Below are 26,805 nucleotides of genomic sequence, written 5' to 3' on the forward strand. Positions count from 1 at the left end.
ACAGCGCATGCGAAATTGAAGATGTGCATCGAAAAACATGCTGCCAGAGCCGCCTCGCGCACCGATCCTGATCACCAAAAAGGAAAAAGGCGTTCCCTAAAAAAGAAGAGAATCTTCGAACGACAAGCTCCGAAAGGAGGAGACGACATTGGGTGATGACGACGATGAGCTCTCACCCAGAGACAAAATATCCGCATGCAGACTCAACAACACAACGACCGCCAAGTTGCCGAGCATGCCCGTACGCCACCGCTTCCAAAGGAGAGCAAAAGGTCGACAAAGGATGTTGAAAAACCTCGCACACCCATGTGGACCCCGCGACGTCGGACAAGGGCCCCACCCTGGCCATAGAAGGTCGACGAGCACATAAACCGAGGGGCCAGTGCATCCACCAAAGCAAAGAAAGTTGATGACACAACCTAGGCAACGTGAGGAGACTGTCTGCCTTACCTATATCCTTAACACCACCTCAGAAAATGAAAAATGAGAAAGAACCAAAAAAGTACCTCCACCGAATAGAAAAAGGAGACTCTATCACAGCCACCCTAGAGCACGCAACCTGCAACCCTGACCTGCCATAATCACCGAAAGATGCGCCCTCAGATACAGTGCCAACACAAAGATGGGGGGGGGGGGGGAAACCGACAAAGTGGAGCAGGATCCGACCTGACCCAAAAGTTTGAGCGAACCACCGGGACGGTCGCGACTAAGAAGGTTACGATCGAAACACTTTCCTGAGAATGACATCAGTGCAGCCGGCGACGAAAGTGTCTTCACCCAAAAAGAGCCGATCTTGATACCCACAAACGACGATGAAGGATCTTGCAAATTGCCTATCTGGACCCAAGGCGAGAACGAGGTTTTGCGAGGGAGTTGCGAACTTCGCGATGAGGCCCGACCGCAGGAAGAAGGAGAGGAAGCCGTCGCAGAGCGCCTGGATACCGGCTGCCTCCTAGACATGAACGGCGCAAAACAATGGAAGCAAGCACGACGCCTACGAAAGTTGAGAGACAGACAGTCCACGCACCACCAGTCACCCTGCAAAGCCCGGTGAAGATGCAACCTATAGAGTTTTTTGGAGAAAGAGCGCTGCCAGGATGCGATCACCTCCTGTCAGCCCGACCGACAACCGAACTCGGAGAGATGCGGTAGAAAAAAGGAGCCTGAAGCATAGCGCCAACAAAGCACGCCTGAAGGGATTCAACCCTAACGGCCCGCAAGAAACACCCGACGTCGCTTGGGAGCAACGATCCGGAGGAGATACAGGACACGAAGGCCTTCGAGAGGGAGAAAAACACCCAGAAGGATAAGCGAAACGGAAGGGCAACAAAAGCGCCTTGTCGACGAAGAGCGAAAGCGAGCCCCCAATCGTTCAAAACCTTCTTGATCGAAGAAAGTGCGAGCTGATTGACACGTAGGGGATGTGATGGGCATAAGCCCCAAAAGAAAGGGGAAGAGGGAGGCATTGGTCAAATAGAGGAGAGAGAGAGAGAGGCGAAGGTGATTGTTGAACGAAAGCTCAAATCAACATTGGAGAAAGGTCTGTGGAGGCAAAGTTGGAGCCGAATCTTGCTACAAACTCATACGCTGAATCACTAGATGTCTGCCCTGTGTGTTGAACCAAACCTGCTCTACTGTCTTTCTCTGCATCCTGAGTTGCCTAAATTGCAGAGATTTGAGGCTGTTGAGAGAGGGAGAAAGAGTGTTGATCTGGCCATGCTCTTCACGTTGCGATGGATTGATCGGACAACAGCACCACGACAGAATCTGCACGACTGTGTGCTGATGATGCCTCAATCACCCATTTAACACACGGTTTAGCACAAACAGGTTTCTCTCTCTCTCTCTCTCTATATATATATATATATATATATATATATATTTTGCACGGACCCAATAAAAAAAGTGCAGATGCTAGGAATTTGATCCATGTTTTAAACTTTTGATGGAAAAGGCATCAAGTGATCTGGGCAATCACCCTGATCACTTATTCAACAAATTCGGTCAAATAATGTTGGGCCTCCCCTGGTATCGGCTGGTCTTTGATCTCTTGTAATTTGCTTTATTCTCTATGCTATCAGGCTTACCTATTAATTAACAAAAAACGGTGCCTACTACAAGGATACCCTTGCACGCGATTGTTTGAACAAGTAATTGTGTGATCTGTGGTAAAAAAAGGGCATTTTGTGATCACCCCAATCGCTTGATGCTCTTTCGTTTTCACGTTGCGTCCGAGACCAACCAAGGGTGAGGAGACGCATGGTTGCCATGACCAAATCACAATTCATAGGGCACACTAACCAAACAAGTGGAGCACCAGACCACAGTTCAAAACACAATTTTTTTTCATTTGCCTAAAAGAAAGCCACAAACTAATCCATGCCTTACTTGATCTTTAAGTCCCTTTATTTCAAACAAGTTTGGTACCAGAAACCGTGAGCCATAAGAAGAATCCAGTGAGACCAATATCACGTTAGGCTGCACCCAGCTGTATAGCTACACGGACCCACCATTCGACCTTACCCACGCAGAGTTGTAAAACAACAAAACCGCCGGTCCATGTTACCGTAGTCTATTGTCTCAAAGACAACTTGTCTGGCTCATACCACCGAGGTGGTATCCCATGTGGTAAGCGGGGTCGGTCCTGTGTCAAGCTGAAGGCCCACTGGCCCAGGATCGAATTTCTCTGTCACATGGGGCGGCTGTTGTTCTGGTAGGGGTCGGCTTGACTGGCTCACATAATTTTTTTGATAGGCAAGCTGGGGTTAGGCAGACCCTTACCAATTGTACAACTATACTATTGGGTTTTGAACCTGCAAAGGCCCAACACTGACGTGCATTAGCTGCTCCTACCAGACAAGCTGATCCCCTTGGCTCGCATAATTTAAAGTAGGGGTGGCAATTTCTGACACGACCCGCCAACCCGCCTCTTAGGCGGGTTCGGGTTGGGCTTAAGCCAACCCGTTTAATAAACGGGTCGACCCGCATAACCCGTTTATTAAACAGGTCGGGTTCGGGTTGGGGGTATGCCAACCCGCCAACCCGGCTGACCCGTTTAATAAACGGGTTAGGCGGGTGGATCAACCCGCCAACCCGACCCGCCAACCCGTCTGCCCGACCCGTCTGCCCGACCCGTCAACCTGCCAACCCGATCCGTCAACCCGCAAACCTGAAAACCCGTTTACCCGACCCAACCCATTTATTAAATGGGTTGGCGGGTCGTGTCGGGTTACTCGTTTATTAAACGGGCCGGGTTCGTGTTTGCCACAGCCGACCCGTTTAATAAATGGGTCGGGTTCTTGAGGTATGCTGACACGCCAACCCGCCAACCTGACCCTATTGCCACCCCTAATTTAAAGGAGCCAAGATCAGGTGTCATCACATGGCACACTTTAAAGTGTACCGCTGCACCCCGATGCCCTTCATCTTTGACTGACGGTCTACCAGTTGTAGGGCCCAAAAGCAGATGAAGGGCAGTCAGGTGGAGAGGCACACTCAAAGTGTGCCATGTGATCAGGCTCAATTCTAAGTAATGTCAAACATGAAATTCAAAGGTCGGACTCATGGTTACCGGAATCGCGCTTCCCAAACCAAAAGCGCCACACCTCTCCCAAAGAGGGGGTGAATGGTAGTTGTAATGTTGGGGAACTGAGGTGGGCATAAGAAGGATGAACTATATCGGCTTTAATTGCTAACCATGTGACCGTGTCTCTCTTGTCCTTTTGAGAAGAAAACCATTTGGACTTGACCGCGCGCGTGCGTACGCGCTGATAACGTGGTGCTTCACATCCACTGGAGCCAACTCTCTTTTTACCATTCGGGTATTTTCTTTTAAACCGCGTGCTCCGCAAGAGATTATTCAGAACGATAGTATAAGGAAAAAGTCATCAAAAGGGTTATTTCTGCTGTCGACTGTACACACTATCTAGTAGAACATATTATATTGATTTTTCTTGGGCAAATCCAATCTCAAAAATACAATCTGTCTAATAGAAAAAGGGGTTGGATTATGAGACTGTAATGCATACACAGTTACAAAAACAACAGCTTATAATGTACAAAAACGTTACAATTCAATCAGAAAAAGAAAAAGTGAAACCCCAATTCATAACCAGCCAACCATGCTTAGATGATCGAGTCAATACAGCCGTAGTGACAAAATCTTAAAAGGGGAAAATATTGCCAATTACCTTTTTCCCACGAAAAAATTGAAAAATTTGCCAATTTCAATTTTGATAAAGAAAAAAAACAGGACAGTATTTTCTGCTGACATGTACATTTTATCGGATATATATATATATATATATATATATATATATATATATATATATATTTCTTTTTTAGCAAAAAAAAAGTGCAGATATTTGCCACGAAAACAGCTTGTACCCTTGAATTGTTCTAAATAAACTGTACGTAATGTCAATAGTACAAAATAGACATAAAAATTAAGGAACGAGATAGCGACCTGTCTTCCCAGACATGTAACGACATAGTTACATCATCGCCACCACTATCGGCCCAAATAGAAGAAACCTCTCCTCTCCTCTCCTCCTCCTTCGATCTCCGTCGATAGTTTTCCGACCTGCGGCCTTGCGTATCCCGACTGACCGATCCGATCCTTCGAACGAAGCTCAGACGGCGGGGGATCGGTTTGAGTCGTTCCGGGGATTAATCTGGCGGGGGATGGAAGCGATCCTGACCGATTGAAAGATGCCGGGAATTGCGCGGAAGAATGCTCAATTCGGCAATCCGTCGAGCGTATCCGGATCGGCGTCGTCTAATGGTATCTGGTCGAAGCTTCGAGACCACGTCTCTTACGATAATCTCCAGAAGGTAAGTGAAAAAAGCAGAATCGCCATCGGTCTCTCTTTTCTTTTCTCTCAAGCTCCTTTTTTGATACATATTGACGTGATCGAATCGCTGCCATTGATTTGGTTGCGTTTCGTATTCAGAATCGTTCGGAGTTTCGATGGGAATCAATCTTTTGAATCGCGTGTTTGATCTGAGTTAATGCGTGTAACGATTTCGGATTAGCCGATCGAGTTCTGGTTAATCATTTGCACTCGTCTGTGATTTATAATTCTTTTAAATGGATGCGAATTTGATCAGTTTCTGGGAGATTTAGATCCAATTTGACGATAGACTGAAAGTATGTAGTGAAATTTATGTCCGTATTGACTATTTCATTAGTTGCTTCAGAGTCATTGATCTGTGACGAGCTTTTTAAAAGATACTTTATTTTCTTTTGGATACTTCTATTTTTAGAGCTCTAGAGCAAGCTAGTGTAATATGAATCGTGAGTTTCCTTTTGGCTTGACACACAGCCTTCGTTCCGTGGAATGAGATCAGCTTAATCAATCGCTAGGCACTAGCGCATTGTTGTTCTATTGCGCCTTTTTACTTATTGAATTTACTCCTTCCCCCACATTTTCTAAATTGGAGTCGTACGGTAGAGTTAGGGCAATAGAATCATAAAATTTGTTAAGTTCTAACATTGTGGCTTTTGAATTAGTTCTGGAGTCTTACTATGGAGTTAGCTTAACAGGCTATTAGACTCATCAAATTCTATAAGTTCTAACATTGTTGCTTTCTTGAAATGATTCTTTCGAATTAGTTCTGGAGTGAGCTCTCGCCTGTGGCACGGCGTGAGCTGTTGAGAATCGACAAGCAGGCGCTCTTTGAGCAGGCAAGGAAGAACCTCTACTGTTCTCGTTGCCATGGTTTGCTTCTTGAAGGCTTTCAACAGATTGTCATGTATGGAAAGTCATTACAACAGGAAAATGGAAGGGGGAATTTCACAAGCCAGTCTGGAAGCTGTAGAAACCAGAGTTGCAGCGGACCTAATATAGCATCTATGCGCTGCCACGATGATGCCCATGACCCACTGGTTCATCCATGGGGAGGCTTGGGCACGACTCGGGATGGGATGCTGACTCTATCAGATTGCTTTCTTGATGGAACATCACTTGATGCACTTCAAAATGTATGTGAAACACTTTTATATTTTGATACCGTATGCGTGCATTACTCCACAGAAAAGATTGACCTGACTGGTTTAACCCTATATTTCTCTTCTTTGGCTAAGTTATTACATAATAAATATTTGAGTTTTCAGGTTTTTGATTGTGCACGAGCAAGGGAACGTGAGAGGGAATTGCTTTATCCTGATGCTTGCGGTGGTGGAGTCCGAGGTTGGTTAAGCCAAGGGATGATAAACTATGGGAGAGGACATGGGACGAGGGAAACATGTGCTTTGCATACAGCCAGGCTTTCTTGTGAAGCTCTTGTGGATTTTTGGTCTGCACTGGGTGATGAAACACGGTTTTCTCTCTTGCGCATGAAGGAGGAGGATTTTATTGAAAGACTTATATATAGGTTAGTGTCGGTGTGGATGCATATTTCTACCATTTTTGGTATATTTTTTTGTTTTTTATGGAATTGCTTCCATGTTAGGAACCTATTAGTACAATATTTTAAAAGGAAAAAATAAAGCTAAGTCATGGATATCTAAATTGAGATTTGCATCTTGTTTATTTCAAATTCCAATTCTGAACATAGATAAAAACTGAAGTCTTGGGAAAACCCAAGAAGAATTATGTTGTTGCTTCATTTCTGTTGGGTTGTTAGACATTGTGGGAGGTTCTCAATGTCAAAATGTAGTACTTGAGATGGAGAAAATTGCCATATACAGTTTCAGAACTTTGAGGTGTTTTGCTGGTTCATGGCTTTGCCAAATCCAGGAGTTGGTTGACTGACTTAACAAATTGAAGTATACAAGTTTGAAGTACTAATGGGTCGATTAGAGGCCATAGATTTGTATTGTTCAAAGAAACAGGGACGTTGTGACTTGTGACATGAAATTTTACAAGTGGACGAGTGCTTAATGAAGACTGGGTTACTAATGCTCATTACACAAACACAATACATCACTAAAAAAAGTTGTATATGTCTCTGAGATTTCAAGAACCTAAAGAAACGAGTGTAGTGGCTGTTGATTATAACCAAAAGGACACTTTCTTCCTTTTTAAGCTTACTGTAAAACCAATTCCATGGCCATTGTTCTATTATCCATTATTTTGGCCAAGATTGGTCTATCTTTTTTAGTGGAGTTTAGATAAAAGTTTTATACTTTTATTTGATGCATAAAATCATGATTAGATCTGATTTAGAACATGTGGTTAGAGAACTTTTCCTTTACTATCATACAGAATTTCTAGTACATTCACAACATCAATGAATAGAGTAAGGAGTTTGAGTGTGTCAACTTCTAAGATGGCATCATAGTTTAAATGATGATTATGTTGTGAAGCATGGTTTTCTGAGCTTGTATTTCTCCTTGAGTACACAAAATTGCTATCTTTAACACTCAAAATGTATATTTCTTGATAGTGTCAATTTACAGAAACACTCGGAAAGGATGACATGCATAACTAATTTTACATCTGTAACTGCCTCTCGAAGACTTACAACTAAAACTATCTCCTACATAGACTACTAGAGATAGGAATGACAGCCGGTTTCATCCAATCCTGGTCAGGCTTGATCATAGATTACTGTATCAAGTGGGATTTTGAAGAGTAAAGAGATTAACATTGTTGGTGGAACACTGATAACTGGACACTGTTCTGCAGTTTTTGCTGCCCTTCAATATTGTGCACACATCAGAATCTGATGCCTCCGGTTCCTCATGAACTTAGGGGACAGCTTGATGATCTGCAATCACTCTTGTCAACCATGCTTTTGATTACAAATTGCAGTTACAATTTCCCATTAATTATCGGCTGTTATATCTGGATTTTTTTCTTGTCATTGGCTCCACATATTGTAATGTTTTTCAACCTCAAATTGGCCTTTGCGCAGGGGCATGTGACCACTGACCAGTTTCACATGCATGACCTTTAGTGATTTTTTTCTCCCCCCTCTCTATTCTTCAGGGTTCCCAATAGTTTGATGTAAATTTTTTATCACTTCGATATTTCTGTTACAATTTCCCATTAATTATCAGCTGTTATGTCTGTTTTTTTTCTTGTCATTGGCTCCACATATTGTAACGTAAATATCAGAGGTAATAACTGTCTAGGTCTGACATTATTAACAAATTTGGAACAGCCAATATCTTTAATATTCTAGTGAAAAGATCAACCCTGAACTGTTTCCCTTCTTGTGGAGAATAAAGCATATTGTTGTAGCTGGTGTTTCATAAACTGGTCTTCAGAATTGGATTTCTGCCTGAGTCATCATGATGAAGTAATTGGCTGGAAATGAGGACAATTTCCAGGGATAGATTGTATTGTTTCACAAAAATGGCTGTAGATTATGTGGCTAGTGATTTCTGTGATGGTTGTAATATAGTTCTCATCTCCAAGTAGTCAGTTCTTGTAACATTTGTGAACCATGCTCCCGACACCTATGCATTTTTTTTAGTTTATACATTATTAATTGAAACGTCAATGCAATGGATGGCAAGGCATCATCCCAAAGCCATAATGGTTACCATAGATTAGAATTACCTATGTTGCTGCTGAGCTATGTCACATGGGTGCGGGTGTGGGCGTGTGGCAAAAATAAATAAATAAATAAATATATTTATATATAAATATATAGAAGGGGGGTCCGGGGGTTCCCCCCGGTGTGGGTCCCGCTGCGCGATCAGTGGGCGGGGGGTTATATGGGCGAAACGCCCCTCCCCCCCCCCCCCCCCCCCCCCGACGATTTTTTTTTTTTAAATTCCACACCCCATTTCATAGGGCAAATTTAAAAAAAAAAATCCAAAAATGGACCAAAATGATCCTGGGTGCGTTGATCGCACCCAGGGTCGGGTTGACCGCACCGGGTGCCGCACCCGCGTTGCGTCGACGTGGGTGTGGCACCTGTCTGGCCAAATCCCTGTGACATAGCTGCTGAGCTAGTCTAAGACAACATTTTGATTGTGCATCAAAAAATGTTAAATTTTGGACTCACGCATGACACTTTGCCTTCCTTCAAGGGTTTGCTGATTTCTATCCTTCCATGTAAACCACCAATTTCAAGGAGCCACCACTCTATAGCATCCCCAATTTCTTATCTTTAACCCTAGAGCAGTGAGACACAGTGAGGCCCCTTATATTATTGACTGCTCATTCATGTGTACTCCTGTCCATCCAAGACACTCTTGTGAACTCCTTGAAGAATGAATGCCAAAAGAGATGCATGGAGGGCTTCTCTTCATGACGGCACAATGCTTGGAAGGTCACATCCTCTAAGCTTAAACAGTTAGATGCTGCAATACAGTCCAAAGAGAGTAACCATCCAAATAATATAAGCTTGAGATTTGTGCCCACACACCTGTGAAAATGTCTATAAAGAAAATATGTGCATACAAGCACAAAACCCTTGATATAAGAAGTGTGCACAAAGGCAAAAGGAGAACACTCACAAGTGCACAAAGGCACAAATACACATGCACAAAGGCATAAAAAATAAACTCTTTCTTATTGAATCACCAAAGAGAGCTTTACAAAAGCTTGAAAAAAACAAAGGGGAAGACCCCTATTTATACACCTTAGGAGTCCAAAGAGGGGCTCCAATATAGACTTGGAGCCTTCTAACAGTTGGAGGGGCCCCAACGTCTATGTTGGCCCCCCCTCTTTGGCTGAAAAAAAAAATAAAAAAAATAAAAAAAATAAAAATAAAAAAATAAAAAGGTATAAAATTACATGCATATTCATAAAGTAGAATATGTGTAAAATAGAGGAAAAAGATAGATTTACCCTTATTGGGTATATATATATATATATGAGTAGATAGATACACATATATATATATATATATGTATATGTATCTCTCTTTCTCTCTATATAAATATATATAGGAGATACAATTTAACACCCCTCTCAAACCTAGGGTGTGATGACCGAAAGTTTGCCAAGAAGAAAGTTAAATCTTGGAAAAAAGAGCGCCTTGGTGAAGAAGTCTACCAGTTGATATTCTGATGTTACATAAGGAATATCTATAATTCTTTTCAGATATTCTTCTCTAACATAGTTACAGTCCATCTCAATATGCTTTGTTCGCTCATGAAATGTGTGATTTTTGGCAATATAGATTGCACTTTTATTATCACAACACAGTTTTGTGGGCCCTTGAACATATATTCCCATATCTTCCAGCAACCTCCAAATCTAAATAATTTCCATGGTAGTGGTTGTCATGGCTCGGTACTCAGCTTCGATAGATGAGAGAGACACCTTCTGTTGTTTCTTGTATCTTCAAGAAACTAATGATTCACCTAGAAAAATACAAAAATCAGTGGTGGAGTCACGGTTATTAGGGTCACCTTCTCAGTCAGAGTCAGTATAAGCAATTAAACTTAATTCAGAGGAGGAAGATATAAATAGTCTCTTATTTATGGTTCCCTTTATATATCTGATAATTCGAAGAATGATGCTCATATGTACTGTTGTAGGGGCATGTTGAAATTGGCTAGCAACATATACTGCATGAGAGATATCAGGTCTAGTAATGCTGAGATATGTTAATGATCCAACCAGTTGTCTGTAAGGAGTGAGATCTTGTAGAGGAATTTCATCATCAATCTTCATCTTCGATCCTACTATTTCAGGAGTTTCACAAACCTTGTCATTTGTGATTCTTGACCTGTCAATGACCTCACAGGCAAATTTAGTTTGAGATAAAAAATAGTCTTTGTGAGAATAAAAAACTTTAATACCTAAAAAATATGTCAGAAAACCTAAGTTTGACATTTCGGGTCCTGTATCCAACACTTATCAGATGAGAATTTTATATCACATCCATGGTCCGAGAGTTGAGAGACCGAAAGAAAATTTAAATTCAATTTTGGTATAAACCTAATTTTGGGAATAAAAAATCCTTATCTTTCAAAGTTTCCAATTCCTTTGATTTAAAGAGAAGTGCCATCCGCGGTTGAAACAAAAGATGGTGATACATTTTTTGAATATTCGAAAAGAGAAAAAATATTTGGAGTCATGTGAAAGGAGGCACCCGAATCTAAAAGCCAAGAAGTCTTATCGTGAGGAGAGAATGTTAACACGACGACTTCGAAAATAGCTCATTTGAGAAAAGGTTGAAGTGCATCCACGATTTGATTTAGGGAGAGAGCTCCATTGGTGGAAGTAAATGGACTTTCTTCTTTTTGTGGTTAAAATGTGGTGGACATAGCCAACAACTTCTTCCATTTTGGACATATCAGTTTGATGTGCCCCAGTTCTTTACAAAAATGACATATAATTTTGCCATATTCTCTTCTATCTCCATTGGTGGAAGTAGATGAACTTTCTTCTTTTTGTGGTTGAAATGTGGTGAACATAGCCAACAACTTCTTCCATTTTAGACATACTGGTTTGATGTGCCCCGGTTCTTTACAAAAATGACATAATTTTGCTATATTCTCTTTTTCTGCCTTACTCATCGTTTTCTCTTACTCATTGATTTTGATTTTTAAAATGAGGAGGTTTGCATGTTCTTAAGTTGTTACCCAGTCTAGAAACAACATTTACTTCATCATTTTCTTCTTGATTGGAAGGCGTTGTAAGAACACTTGGATTATTCTTGCTTGTGCCCATACGAGTTTCTTCCCCACTTAATTTGGTAATGACATCTTTAAGAGAAGGAGAAATAAAAGAAGATAGGAGAGAAGATCTAATTTGTTCAAATCCGGGTCTAAGCCCATTTAAGAAGTTGAAAAACCGATATTCTTTTAATTGTTTGTGTTGAAGTTCAATGGTTTCTTCACTCCATTTGGGTTTAAGCATGACAAGTTCATCTCAAATAGAAGATAGATCGACGAAATACTCTCTAATAGTCATTTCGCCTTGTTGGAGGGTCAAGACCCTCTTTTGAAGGTAATATTTGTGAGACAAATCCCTTGAGGTGTAAATCTTTTCAAGGTATTGCCATGCTTGAGATGTTTTTTTGAACTTTATAATGTTAGCATTGATTCTAGTTTCAACGGACGAAAAAATTCATGATAGGATTTTAAAATTTCTCATCTCCCATTCTTCATGTTTCTTGCTATATTCTTCAGAGCTTTGGTTCTTTCTTCCCCCTCAAGAATTTCTCTTTTTTTTCTACCAATGTGATTTTGGCCTCTGGTTCCGGTATTGAGCCTTGGACATACCCCCAAATCCCCTTATCTTTGATATGAGCTTCCATGTTGCCAGCCCAAACATGGTAATTCGATCCATTGAGTTTGAAACCAAGAGAAAAATGAGTCTTTTTTCACCATTTGAGAAAAGAGAGGATTTTAAGTGTAGAGATACTTACCACAGTAAGTCTTTAAGGCTTATTTGAAGTGGTATGCTTCTCAGGAATTGTATTGCAAGGGTTTTCCATGCCAAAAACCAAGGATGAGGTAGGAGCACGTTCTTCGAGACACACACCGGAATGAGATAGCACACAATCCACTCTTTTGATGACCGAGCTCTGATACCATGTGAAAATGTCTATAGAGAAAATATGTGCATAAAAGCACAAAACCCTTGATATAAGAAGTGTGCACGAAGGCCCAAGGAGAACACTCACAAGTGCACAAAGGCATGAATACACATGCACAAAGGCATAAAAAATAAACTCTTTCTTATTGAATCACCAAAGAAAGCTTTACAAAAGCTTGAAAAAAATAAAAGGGGAAGACCCCTATTTATACACCTTAGGAGACCAAAGAGGGGCTCCAATATAGACTTGGAGCCCCTCCAACGGTTAGAATTCTAACGGTTGGAGGGGCCCCAACGTCTTTCTGTTCGGAGCCCCTCTTTGGCTGAAAAAAAAACCAAATAAAAGAGAAAAAAAAAGAAAAAAGTATAAAATTACATAAATAGAATGTGTAAAATAGAGGGAGAAGACCGATTTACCCTTATTGGGTATAAATATATTTATATATATGAGTATATATATATATATATATATATATATATATATATATATATATATATATATATATATATATATATATATATATATATATATATATAGGAGATACAATTTAACAACACCATGTGACCCTTTTGGGGAATGGTTCCACCAAAGGTTCCATCATGAGTTGCTAGTTGAATACACCCTCTTTAGAAGGGCTGTGTATTGCTATCATTTTGATGATCTATGCTCAATCTATGGCATCTTTCAGCAGGACCTCTCCTCATATTCACCTGTCAATAAACTGTGCCTTCTCATCAATCAGGTTCAGTGCATAATCTTGGAGCAGCTAACACCTATGTATTTTCCATTTGCTATGTATAATGGGTGACCTAGGTGCTGGGGGGACTGCTCTAATTGATGCTGCAGGAGCCTATAGCGCAACATGCTCATATAAGATGGCATTGTTATCTGGTTGTGGAACCATTTTGTTCCAGGCAGATGCAAATTTCATTTTGAATTGAATAATTTATTAAGAGCCAGGTTACTTCTTAATTCTTTTAACATTTGCCACTTCATCTCTTTTCTGGAGAAATATATAATAGCATACAAAGTCTCCGGCTAGCAATCACCAGCCTTGTCTTGCTAAAATACTTGTATTTGGTGGTTTTGACATGTATAGGACCTATAGGTGAACCGATGGTCTGTTAATCAGTACAATAGTTTGTCTTGTTACTGATCTTTAAGAATCACTTTGGTGTCACAGGTTTGACAACAAGAGATTTTGCAGAGATTGTAGAAGAAATGTTATTCGTGAGTTCAAAGAGTTGAAGGAACTGAAGCGGATGAGAAGAGAACCCTGTTGCACCAATTGGTTTTGTGTAGCAGATACGGCTTTTCAATATGAGGTGTGTTTGGAAATCATTGGTTGGTTATTGTACAGTTTCTGAGGAAGATAAATCTTTCCTATATTTCTAATATTTGTTGTTTTATCACAGAGCTTTCTTTTCATGAGCTCTTAATAGCTTTTGTAGTTATCATTTATTGACTTTTTTTATAGTTAATATAGCAGCACCTCCCATGCCTTTTATTGAAATTTTGATGGGTTTTTTATATTCATGGGATTCAATAAATGTACGCTCTTGACAACATGCACAAATTTGAGACATCATGAGAATTAGTCAATCCATGATTATTTCCTATAGTAGGATTGCTTTAACATTAGCTAAGCTTTTATTTCCAGGTATCAAATGCCTCGATTCATGCTGACTGGCACCAGTCCTTCAGTGAAACTGCTGACACTTATCATCACTTTGAATGGGCTGTTGGAACAACGGAGGGAAAATCAGACATTTTGGGGTTTGAAGATGTTGGTATGAATGGGAGTGCCCAAGCAGATGGACTGAATTTGTCTGGTTTAAGTGCATGCTTCATTACATTGCGAGCTTGGAGGCTAGATGGTCGTTGCATTGAGCTTATTGTAAAAGCACATGCATTGAAGGGCAGACCATGTGTTCATCGCAGACTCATGGTGGGAGATGGTTTTGTCACTATTAACAAAGGAGATAACATTAGAGGATTTTTTGAGCATGCTGAAGAAGCTGAAGATGAAGAGGTAGTCTATTTTCCATTTGTTTCCAATCGATCATATTCTAAACTTCTTCTGGATGTCACAATGAGAAATTGTGTCAAAGTTGTGAATATGAAGCACCTGGTTTCTGCTGATTGTACTCTTTGTTTACATTTATTCAATTATCTAAGTTTCAGGATGATGATTTTGTTGACAAGGATGGCAATGATGTGGATGGTGATGGTTCTCGACCTCAAAAACATGCAAAGAGTCCTGAACTTGCTAGGGAATTCCTGTTGGATGCTGCAACTGTTATTTTTAAAGAACAGGTATGCTTTAGCCTTGGTAATTGATTCCCTATTTCTGTATGTTGCCAATGTTAAGTTTATTCCTGTTGATGGAGGCATATTTGATTGTTCATTGCTGTGATTTGGAGTTCATGAGCCTCAAAAGAATGCTAGGAAACAAGTCATCATTGATGAAATTGATCAATGTCCTGGAACCAGAGACAAGTTACAAACTTTCTGTTGCTAGGAAACCTACACCACCGGTATTCCTTGCTTCATTATTTCCCATTTTTAGATTTTTTTTACTAAAGAGGTACTTGAAATTCTCGAACAAGGTCCAGATTGACTATTTTATCATTGAGAAGTTTTGAGGTCTTTGAGGACTTCACAAACTAGATAATTTCATTGAATGTTTTAGAATCAAATCTTGATGTTATATTTTTCAGATAAAGGTTATACGATTTTGAGGCTTCTATTATAATCTCACCTACTTATAATAATATCGGAGTAACTAGAATTTGATATAGAGAGAAAATGACAAGCTTGATATGCCTTAAAAGTGAGGAATTTGTATGGATTGCCTAGATATTTATCTGGATTTATAGCGTATTTTCTTGGATAATATTTAGGGCAATTGTGAACCACGAATGAGTTCCAGGTCAAGTAGTGTTGTAAAGATTGTTTAAGTAGGGCAATGCTAGGAAATTGTGATAAAAGCCTTTTCAGTTTCTATTTCTAAGAATAAGTTCTTCAAAAAAGATCTAAAGTAGCTAATTCATAACCAAACAATCTGTAATTTCTAGATTTCATAAGATACAGCTGGAAAGTAGAAAAACATAGATGTTGCTTCTGTTCAAGTTGAAAACAAGACATAATTTCAATTACTTCTTCTAATAAAAAAGAATAAAGTCATTTCACCTATCCAAAATCAGAGAATCTATATGGTTTGATGGTCATTTCCATAAAATAGGCATTTGAGCACGTGAATTTCTCATGCTGTGAAGACAGTGGTTATCATTTAAGAAAATTTTGAAAGATAATTAGTAAGACATTGCTTAGTGCAATGTATAGTGTTCTTGCCATCAGTGCAGAAACATGGGTTTGAATCTGGAGAGCAGCCATTGCATGCAGGAGCGAGAAGGTCAAGACCATGTCTGGCCTACTCTGCAGAACCCCAGAATACAGGACTGCACTGGGCTATGTCACAGGGATGCTCTTATTAGAATATGATATGTGTTCCATTGTACATATATATATGTATATATATTTTTGTTTGTATATATATGTCCATATATATGTATATAAGTATATTTTTTGTGGCTGTAATTTGTTGTACCCTCTAGGGGTATTTTGGCTTTTTCACCCTTGTAATAGGAACAACCCATTAGGGGCTAAACTGTTAGTGGATTTTGTGATTGTGCACTTGTAGTCCTTTAGTGGCATTGTATTTGTGCACACCTTGTTTCATTACATGGTATCAAAGCCATCGGTATTGACATTCGTATAAAGCTTGTTCATGTGGACATGAGATCGTGGTCTCGTGGTATCCTAAAAAACCTTGCTTCTATTATTTGTTTCTCTCTTTCTCACTCTCCCCCTCTCTATCTCTCTCTTCTTCTATTATATCAATGGAGGATGAACGAGAAGTCATCGTCTCTTTTCCCATAAGACTCAATGACACTAACTATGTGATATGGGCTTCTATAGTAAAACATAAAATTTGGGAAAAGGGTCTGTGGGGTTTGGTGGATGGCTCCGAGAAAAAAACCAAAACTTGTTCTCTCAAAGAATAAAAATGGCAAAGAGGTGGTGCTTCAAAGATAAGAAATGAATAAATTTGTTGCTGATTATGAAAGAAAATAGAAAGAGTAAAAAATGGGTCATTCCAAAATCCTGAGATGACTAATTAATAGTGTTGACATAAAAAAATATTCTATTTTGGAAAAATTCGCTTTTGCTAGTGATGCTTGGAAGTATCTCCAAGATATGTATTGTCTTAAAGACATATCCCATATTTATAACCTCCAAAATAAAGTGAGGACCATGACCCAAAGAGACATAAGCATAAGAGAATACTATAATGCTCTTTCTCTTCTTTGTGATGAATTGATTCTTTTAGATCCTAATTGGCATTGTCTCCATGACATAGAGCTCCGTGAAAAGCAAATCAAAATAGAGCATTTCTACCAATTCGTCAATGAGCTTAGACTCGAGTTTGAGGAGACCAAATCGGCTCTCCTCCATAGAGGGGTGTTCCTACCATAGCTAAAACTCTAGAAGAATTAATTATAGAAGAAAATTGGTTTAAGAAACCCACTTCTTCTATAGATGAAAAATCATTTTTTGCTATGTCAAGACCCGAAAATCACAGAAGAACTTACAAGCCTCATCATTTCGGAAGAAACTCAAATGACTATGAATACAAGAAGAGGAATAAGATAATGTCATTTTTGCAATGAGCTGGGTTACATTAGGCCATTTTGCCCAAAGATGAGAAGAGAAGATCAAAGATATGAAAAGAAAATGGCCTCCGTAGGGCCATCTTTTTGAAAGAAATGGTGTAGACGAAAGCTTCAAAAGAATTGGCTCAATGTCACTAGCACAACTCATGGAGGCACTACAACCAATGTTCAAAAATTAATCATCTTCCCTCTGTGTTGCGGCTGTATCTACATGCATTGATCCTGGAAAGACTTCTTGGATTCTTGATTCCAGTGCTTCCTTTTATATGACTCCAAATGAGTTCATACTATTCGAATGCCATATTAATCCAAATAATTCTTATGTTTCAACTGCCGATGAAACTTCTTTGAAAATCGAAGTTTTGGAACTTTGCAAAAACATCAAACTTTTTATGTACCAAAATGTTAAAATGATGCTGCAATTAAATTTAAACCTTTTATCTATTTTCCAAATTGCGGACCATGGGTGCAATATTTTTTTTTTATCTAATGGTTGTTTGGTACAGGATCTCCAGTTCGAGAAGCCGATTGGGTGAGGCCATAAAAGTGGAGATCTCTATTTATGGACAATCTTGAATTATCAAAACATGTTTTTTGTAATTTTGTGGAAAAGAATGATATTGAAAATTTGCATAGGAGATTAGGACATCCAAGTATGTCCAAAATGTATTTATTCGATTTTATTGAAAATTATAATGAAAGGGATTTGATTTGTGAAGTTTGTATTCTTGAAAAAAATAAAATATCTACCTTTTGGTCCTAGCCATTTTGTATCTAAAGAATCATTTGAATTAATACATTCAGATGTATTAGGACTAGGGTTACCGGAAGTGCCATAGGGCATGGGGAAGCATGCTTCCCCAAAATACATTTCAGAAGCACGAAATGTGTCACTTCCAAAATGTGTTGGGAAGCGCTAAAAAAAAACTGCGAAGTGCGCTTCCCAATTTTGTATTTTTATTTTTATTATTTTTTTCGCATTCCCCTCTCTTCCGGTTCTTTTCCTAGGTCGCTTCTGGTTTGCTTCGTAGGTCACTTTTGGTTCACTTCTTAGGTCACTTTTGAGATGATTCCTGGTTCACTTCTAAGTTGTCCCGCGTTTTCTGCTTCTTAAAATTTTGAAAGTGCCTCACTTCTCGCTTTCACTTCCCAAATCGCTTCCTGCTCCCGCTTTCCCAACTGACAACTCTGATCGGGACCGACATCGATTATGTCTAAAGGAGGAGTATCTTACTATGTTATATTTGTAGATGATTATAGTAGGCACACATGAATTTATTTTCTTAGACTCAAATATAAAGTATTTGATTGTTTTAAAAAATTTCATAGTTATGTAAAAAATCAATTTAAAGCCTCCATTAAAATATTTAGATATGATTCTGGATAAAATTTCTATCAAATGATTTAAAAAATTACTTTGATCAACAAGGGATTATTCATCAAAGATCTTTCTCTTATACTCCACAACAAAATGGGTTCGCCGAAAAAAAGCATCAACACATTATTGAAACCACTAGAACTCTTCTAATATCCAAAAATGTTCCCAAAAGGATTTGAGCCCAAACCGCTCTTACGATGGTCTATTTGATTAATAGAATGCATTTTGCAGTTCTTGAAAATATTTCTTCTATTGAAAAATCATTTAAAATTCTTCCTAATTATAAAAGATTGAGAATCTTTGGTTGTAAATGTTTTATCCTTTCTAACAAAAATGATAAGCTTTCCGCCAAAGCCTTTCCTTGTGTTTTTCTAGGCTATGCCGAAAACTAAAAAAGATTTAGGTGTTATGATATTGAAAATGACAAACTTTATAACTTTTCTTGAAAAAGAAAATTAATTTTGGAAAAATTGAGTCTTAACCATGTGAGCACTCCTTTTTACTCGATTTAGTGCATGATAATGATATTGTTAATGATTATGTGAATGAAAGTAATGATATTCATGATAGGCATGAGAGTGACAATGATGACACTCATGAAAGTGATATTTCTATTATTGAACCTCACAATGAAATACAAATTTATTTTCGTCGTGCTCAAGACCATCCACCATGTGCATTAGAGAGGTATTCTCAAAGTCAAGATATATATCAATTTAGTGTTAGAAGATCTATGAGAATATCCCAAACACCTAGTAGGTTAGTATCCTGTGAGTCATTTAAACCCAACTATAGAGCTTGTCTTATGGCCATTCACTCATATATCGAATCATCCTCCTATAATGAGGCCAAAAATCATCATGAATAGATTGAAACTATGAATAATGAATTAGAAACTCTAGAAAAGGCTAAAACTTGAGAGATTCAACCCTTATTGAAAAGAAAACCATAGGGTGTAGATGGGTATACAAAATCAAAACCAAAAGTAATGAAATACTAGAAAGATACAAAGTTGGGCTAGTAGCTAAAGAGTTTAGTAAATAATATGGAATAAACTATGAAGAAATCATTGCCCCAGCAGCTAGGATGACCACAATTAGAATTTTCATCACCATAGCATCTATTAGAAAATAACCTATCTTTCAAATAGATGTTAAAAATGTTTTTTTAATGGAACTCTTAATGAAAAAGTCTATATGAAACCTCCTCTTGGGTTAGGTTTGACACATGGGAAAGTTCTTCGTCTGCGAAAGATTTATATGGTCTAAAACAAGCTCCTAAGGCTTGATATGATCATTTTAGCAATGCGATTGTTCAACTAGGATTTAGATCTTGTTATACTAGTACTGCATTATTTTTTAATTCTTCTGATGTAGGTATAATTATTTTACTCCTCTTTGTGGACGATATGATTATCACAATAGGTGATAAACAAGGAGTTAGTCAGATCAAAGCTGTTCTAAAAAACAACTTTGAAATGATTTTTTTTATTTTATATTTTCTTGGAATTAAAGTTTTTTATTCACCCTGTGGGTATTTTTTATTTTAGACTAAGTTTGTAGTTGAGATAATTGAAAGGTTAGGTCTCATGAAAAGAGAGTTGATACACTAGATGTCATCAATGCAAAAATGAAGAAAGATGATGGATAACCTCTAAAAGATCCAACTCTATATCACCAAAATTGATTGGAGTTATAACTTACCTTTCTATTACTCGTCCTGATATTGCCTCTGCCATTCATACTGCTAGTCAGTTACAACATTCTCCCACTACATTACATATGAGTTCTGTAACGAGGATAGTTAGATATGTTAAAAATACCATTAATCATGGTTTATTTTTATCATTTTCATCTCCATTAGATGCTATTGCATATTTTGACTCTGATTGGGGAGGAGATGTAAATGATCGTCCCTCAACCACAAGATTTTGTATTTTTATAGGCAATTCTTTGATATTTTGGAGATGCAAAAAGAAACAAAAGGTGTCCCTATCCTATATCGAAGCTGAATATTGTGCCATGACTACTACAACTTCTGAATTGGTGTAGTTGCAACAAATACTAAAAGACTTACGAGAAATGAACCCTCAAGATTATACTATGATAACAAGAGCGTCATCTATATTGCAAGCAATCATACATTTTATGACCGAACAAAACATATTGAAATAGATTGCCATTATATTCGTGAAGAATTCTTGAAGAAGACCATCACTTCACCATATATACCATCTGAGTATCAATTGGTGAATTTCTTCAATGAGGTGCTGCCTTCTCCCATATTCCACTTTCTACTAAGCAAAATCTTGATTGTGATTCCGTGAATTTGAGGGGGTGTTAGAATATGATATAAGTGTTCCTTTGTACATATATATACATATATTTTTGTATGTATATATATGTCCATATCATGGTTGCCAGTTGAGGAAGCGGGAGCGGGAAGTGAGGCACTTTCAAAATTTTAGGAAGCGGGAAGCGTGGGACCACTTAGGAGCTATTCGGAAATCGTCTAGGAAGCGACCTAGGAAGCGAGGGGGAAGCAAAAAAAATAAAAATAAAAAATAAAAAATACAAAAAAAATGGAAAAAATGGGGGAAGCATGGGGGAAGCGTGAAGGGAAGCGCGCTTCCCCGCACGCTTCGGAAGTGCGACATTTCGCACTTCCGAAGCGCGCTTCCCCTTTTACTTAGGCGCTTCCGGTAACTCTGGTCCATATATATATAGGTATATTTTTTGTGGCTGTAATTTGTTGTACCCTCTAGGGGTATTTTGGTCTTTTGACCCTTGTAATAAGAACAACCCATTAGAGGTTAAACTATTTTTTTTATTTTTATTATTGTTGTCCTTTGTTATATAACAAAGCATTATTGTCCTTGACAATATATAACTGTTGGGGGCTCCTCAACGGCTACAACTATATTGGGACTTGGGAGCTCCTCACTCCCCACTTTGTGTATAAATATGGGACTTTAAGTCCCATGTATTCTAATGCATTTTGTGTGCATTTAATCTTAAATAAAGATTATATTTTGTATCTTTTGTGTGTTAGCCCTTTGTGACTTAATATATTTTGCCCATAAGTGGCTTTTGTAATTGTGCACCTTGTAGCCTTTAGTGGCATTGTATTTGTGTACACCTTGTTTCATTACAGCTCCACCATTTTTCATTGTGTGATATACCACTCTTAGTGGAAAAGCACATCAAAATACTGAATACAGTGTCCTTTTAGGCATAGTCACTGTGTATGGCTCTAATAAGCTAGTAAATCATGCCATGAATATATAGATACAACGATCAATGACTTGACAAAAGATCAAATAAAGCATATTGAAAGGCAACGAGAACTGTTTCCACAAATAAATATCATGCAGAAAAATAGAGTCATGGGCATCCTAGAATAATTTTGAAGTGATATTCAATGTGAACATTTTATACTTTCACAATGTCAACTAGTGTCATCCACCACTGATGGCTATGCTATTTCTTCATGGAGAGATCGAGCTATATAAAAGTTTTACAATTCAAGTAATATTTTAGTGTGACAAAAAAACATTAACATGGAGGAGAATGACCTTTCTATTCATTAAAAAAAAGAGTTGACCTTTCTATAACAGTCAGACGCCCCAATTGCCAGACACAACATTTCTCTCTCTCTCTCTCTCTCTCTCTCTATATATATATATATATATATATATATATATATATATAGGAATGCACACAAGCCGAGCTTGGCATGCACAAGCTCGGCTTGCTCAAGCAAGTATGTGTATAGGCTTGGTCCGAGCTTGAACCATTGATGTTTCGGCTTGTGTAGAGCCCGAGCCAAGCTCGGCTCAGCTTGATCTTGACCCGATCAGTGTTTAGTAGGATGCATACAGTGGGCTCGAGTCGGGCTTGGCATGTACATGCTCGGCCTCCCCCAAAAACAGGGTGTACAGACTCGTCCTGAGCCTGAACCAAGCCGAGCTAAGCTTGTACATGCTGAGCCTGTGTCATTGTTTTATACTGAGCACAATGGACTGAGCTGGCCCAGACTCAATTCGTGGCTCGATCCGGGCTCAACAGGTACAAAGAGAGAGAGAGGAAGGGAGAGAGAGAGCATACCCAGCACCAGCACTAGCCATTGGCGTGGCGGCGTCACCGCCTTTCTTTTACTTCTTCCTTCTCCTTGTTCTTCATCTTCCTCCCCGACCCCGAGTGAGAAAGGGAAAAGGGGAAAGGGAAAGGGAAAGGGAAAGGGAAAGGGAAAGGGAAAGAGAGAGAGTGTGAGAAAGGGGAGACAAAGTGTAACGCCCCAAAATCCAGGACTTGTAACTTTTTATGAAAAGTTTGAAAGCTTTGAAATCAATCATTTATCAGAGTTTGAAATAGAAGTTTAGCGGAAAAATCTTGTTTGAAATAGCCAGTCAAGGGACCTTGGGCGCTTTATAGCACAAACTTTCTCTTACACAACGGATTTGCAACACCGCACATTTAAGAAATCAAATAGATTATGAAAATGTGATTTTTTTTTAATAATTAAGACTTGTGCAAAGAAGAGATTTTCAGGAAAACTTTTATGCAAATTTACCGAACTATCATCAGGAACGAAACGTCACAGAAAGGGTCTCATCTTGAACTCATGTCATTGTGCCATCGCAAGCTGCCTCAACCTGCCCAGCACCTGCCCATGAAATGGGTCAGTTTTGCGAAAAACTAGTAGGGGTCTAAAAGACAAGGAAGAACAAAGACTGCAATAAGCAAGATAATTGCTCAACTAAACAGGATAAACAAAACAGAGCTAACCATACATGTTGTCGAGTATGGCAAGCAAAACTCCAGTAAAACAAATAGCTAAATACAAGAGCAATAAGGAACAAAGTGTTGAGCAAGTAAAATATGCATTTATAGCAATCCAACTGTTCTATAGGCAGGGAGTAACTAACCCCACCAAGCAGTCAAGCATAGTAAGCATAGAAACTGAATAAGCATTTATAACGAAGCTCACAATGCATGTAATTACCACTGAATTCTTAAGTTCACCGACAAGTAACTATATTAATTGTAAAGTGCAAGTCACATGCTAATATATTGCAACTAGCGTAATGCTATTATCATAAGCATTTAACTAGTACGCGCATCTATCACTAGCAAAGAACTGCGTAAGCAGTTCAACCAACAAGAGTAGCGCCACAACAGGCGTGCATAGTTCAATGAGTAGAAAGCTGAACTACAGAGCAAACAAGCAATTCACATCACAGTACGCACATTTCATAATAATGTGAATAATTTACATTTTGTTTTGATTATTAGCTGGCCGTTGTGGGTACGCACAATGCACGAAACGTAGAAACAACCGAGATCGATTCGGGGCTTTATTATGTTATGTATTTTATGATACTCCGAATGACTGACTGAGTCCGCTTCTAAGGGGACAACCAATGACCAAGAGAGTAAATCCCCAAAGGCATAAGTGACCTGTGGATGCATCCAAACTTCTGCAGAAGTGGCCTGAAGGCTATCTTTGTAGCATTTTCCCTAACTCTGATGACTGGAGAATCCGAGTCTTTTGCCCGTAACTGCCATTAAAGGACCTATCCATCGGAGTTTTGTATCATCCTATCTTTTGATTAACCGTGTCGAATGAGCACGACGGGGGTTTCTTAACCGTCGTCCCATTTTACATGCTCTGGTCTTTTGACCCACTCGAGTATCTTGCCTGTGAAGGCGCATAGTCACTATTTAGTGAATTATACGTGCCAATACACGTTTGAGGCAACCACACACCTCTCATCCTACTCACCGAAGTACGTAACGTACCTATTCAAAAGTACAACCGCGATGAGAGGGGTCAACTCATAGTGAGGGTAACAACATCACTATTTTATGATCTCAAACACGTGACATAACACGTTCGAGGTAAACATAGACCTCTCATCCTACTTATCGTAGTGCGCAAAGTAACTGTTCAGAAGTACAACTACGATGAGAGGGGCATGGATTTCTCAAAAAGAAATCCCCACAATAATGCTTTACTGATAATATATGGTGTAACCATTCAAGTTCAAACTTGTCATGCTCAGGTCCTTTAAACCGTCACGAGCCTCTTGCCTGTTAGGCGAACATCGATATTACATGATTAATAGAAAGTGTCAAAACACGCCTCGAGGTTACTACAAACCTCTCATCCTGCTCCTCGTAGTTCAAACATATCGTACATGACTAAGGGTACGACTATGAGGAGAGGGGCATGGATTTCTCAGAAGAAATCTATCAACAATCGTCTCGTGAAGGAAAGAAAAACGACAACTATCTTAGTTGGCCAGAAAACCCAATAACTAGGTCTCGCACTGGTCTAGCGATGGCGCATGTTCCTCAGTAGAACCTTCACCCACCTTATGCACATGCCCTTAAACAGGGTTATCCGAGTTGTATCGGATACACGAACTGAAGTTGTAAACACTTCTCCCAAACACATCAATTTGGGAGATGCAGTCGCTATCTCGCAAAAGGCCTTCGAAATTTGCTTTATGAAACAATACGTTTCGAAAATAGGTTGGTGCCTAAAAGTTATCCTTCTTGGAGAACCAAGTGCATAAGTGTGCATCATGTCTTTTAAGACAAATAAACAAGTTGAAATACGCTCGAAGCTACACTCAGTGACTGCAAGCTAACAAAGAACATACACATGCACATTATAATACAACGATAAAGTACAATTGATCCCTAAAGTACAAGACTGCATGTCGAGCGCAAAACCTCGTAAGCAATACACAAAGTACAAAATCATACCTCAGCTTAACAGTCGAGCAAATACGTGAATACTCAAAGCAATGCACGAGGTACAAAACCGTACCTTGGCCAATCAAACACGCAAGCAAATGAGTACACAAGATCGTGCACAAAGTACAAAATTGTACCTCAACTAAACATACATACAAGCAAGTAATAGTCAAGGCAAACGAGCATCAACAACATAGAGAGCAGAGAGAACAGGAGAAAAGCCTTGGCACATATAGCGCGACATCAATAGAAAAGGAAAATGCAAGGAAAGTAAAGAGGACAAGGATTGCACAACCGCGTTCTTGAGTTAAAACACATACGTATATATTTTATACATATACGTATATCATCATCCTCTTTCATTTGTAATTATCTTTCCTTATTTTAGCATTTATCCGTTTATTGTCCTTTTACGCAAGAATTCCCTACCTTGAGGGGTTGTGGGTCCTTTTACGCCTGCAGCGTAGGTAAGCACGAGCTCGACCACAGGGCGCGAGCGAGATCCATCGTTCAACCTGCGATGCTTAGTATGTTAGTGATATGCCATTAAAAGAAGAAACACAATAAGCACAAGCTGAACCCTAACCTATTATCATAAGATCACGAGGGGCTCGGTTCCTCGCTTGCAGGCAGCAGAGGCTTCTTGCTTGCAGGCTGCAGAGGCAGAGACTCTGCACCTTGCAGAGGCAGGGGCCTCACCCCTGGCTGGCAAAAAGCAGTAGAGGCAGGGACTCCCTGCCTGCTAGGACAGAGAAGGCAGGGGAGGGAGTAGAGGCTTCTTACCGAACCTGCCACAACAGGACAGGGGGTGACACCCCCTGTCAGAACACGAATCAGGATAGGGTGGCGCAGCCCCCTACTGTAAACGAGACAGGCAGGCAACGACAAGATCAAGGCAGGGGGTGAAGCCCCCTATCGAAAAACAAACGAGATGCAGGGGGCGAGCCCGGAAAACCAAAGGCGGCAGGGGAGGTAGATCCCCCCCACTGAAAATTGAGAGATAGGGGGCAAAGCCTCTCACCAGGAAGAGCATGAAGAGACAGGCCCCCTGTTGGGAACACCCTGTTGGGTCGCCCCCTGCCAGGAAACAAGAAGAAGGCAAGGGAGGCTTTGCCCCCTGCTGGAAAACCAAAGGAGGCAGGGGCTTTGTCCCCTGTCGGAAAAAACAAAAGCAGGGGGAGCCTCGCCCCATACTGGCAAACCACAGGAGGCAGGGGGGCGAAACCCCCTGCTGGAAAACAATCACGAGGCAGGGGGCTTCGGCCCCTGCCGAGGAACAATAGAGGGCAGGGGGGTCCTCACCCTCTGTCAGGAATATAAAAAGAGGCAAGGGGGCGGAGCCCCCTACCGGGAACAGGATGGGGGCAAGGGGCAGAGCCCCTGTCGGAAAACCCATTAGAGGCAGGGGACGGAGCCCCCTGGACGTCGGCCAACGGCTGGCGATGGTCGATGGCAAACAGAAGAAGAGGACAAA

At 39.7% G+C, this 26,805-nt stretch overlaps 1 protein-coding gene across 1 annotated transcript in view; it reads left to right on the plus strand.

Annotated features, from left to right (window-relative positions):
• Positions 1 to 4,530: 4,530 nt before the first annotated feature.
• Positions 4,531 to 26,805, plus strand: part of LOC149812108 (uncharacterized) — a 28,340-nt gene continuing 6,065 nt past the window's right edge. The window contains exons 1-6 of the mRNA XM_089992981.1: positions 4,531 to 4,833; positions 5,615 to 5,983; positions 6,116 to 6,375; positions 13,637 to 13,778; positions 14,114 to 14,485; positions 14,638 to 14,769. Coding sequence (XP_089849107.1) covers positions 4,711 to 4,833; positions 5,615 to 5,983; positions 6,116 to 6,375; positions 13,637 to 13,778; positions 14,114 to 14,485; positions 14,638 to 14,769 — 1,398 coding nt within the window. The 5' untranslated portion in view covers positions 4,531 to 4,710. The remainder of the gene's footprint in view (positions 4,834 to 5,614; positions 5,984 to 6,115; positions 6,376 to 13,636; positions 13,779 to 14,113; positions 14,486 to 14,637; positions 14,770 to 26,805) is intronic.

Source organism: Nuphar pumila, chromosome 17 (assembly GCF_984573655.1).
Source record: "Nuphar pumila chromosome 17, dmNupPumi1.hap1.1, whole genome shotgun sequence".
Taxonomy (NCBI): Eukaryota; Viridiplantae; Streptophyta; class Magnoliopsida; order Nymphaeales; family Nymphaeaceae; genus Nuphar; species Nuphar pumila.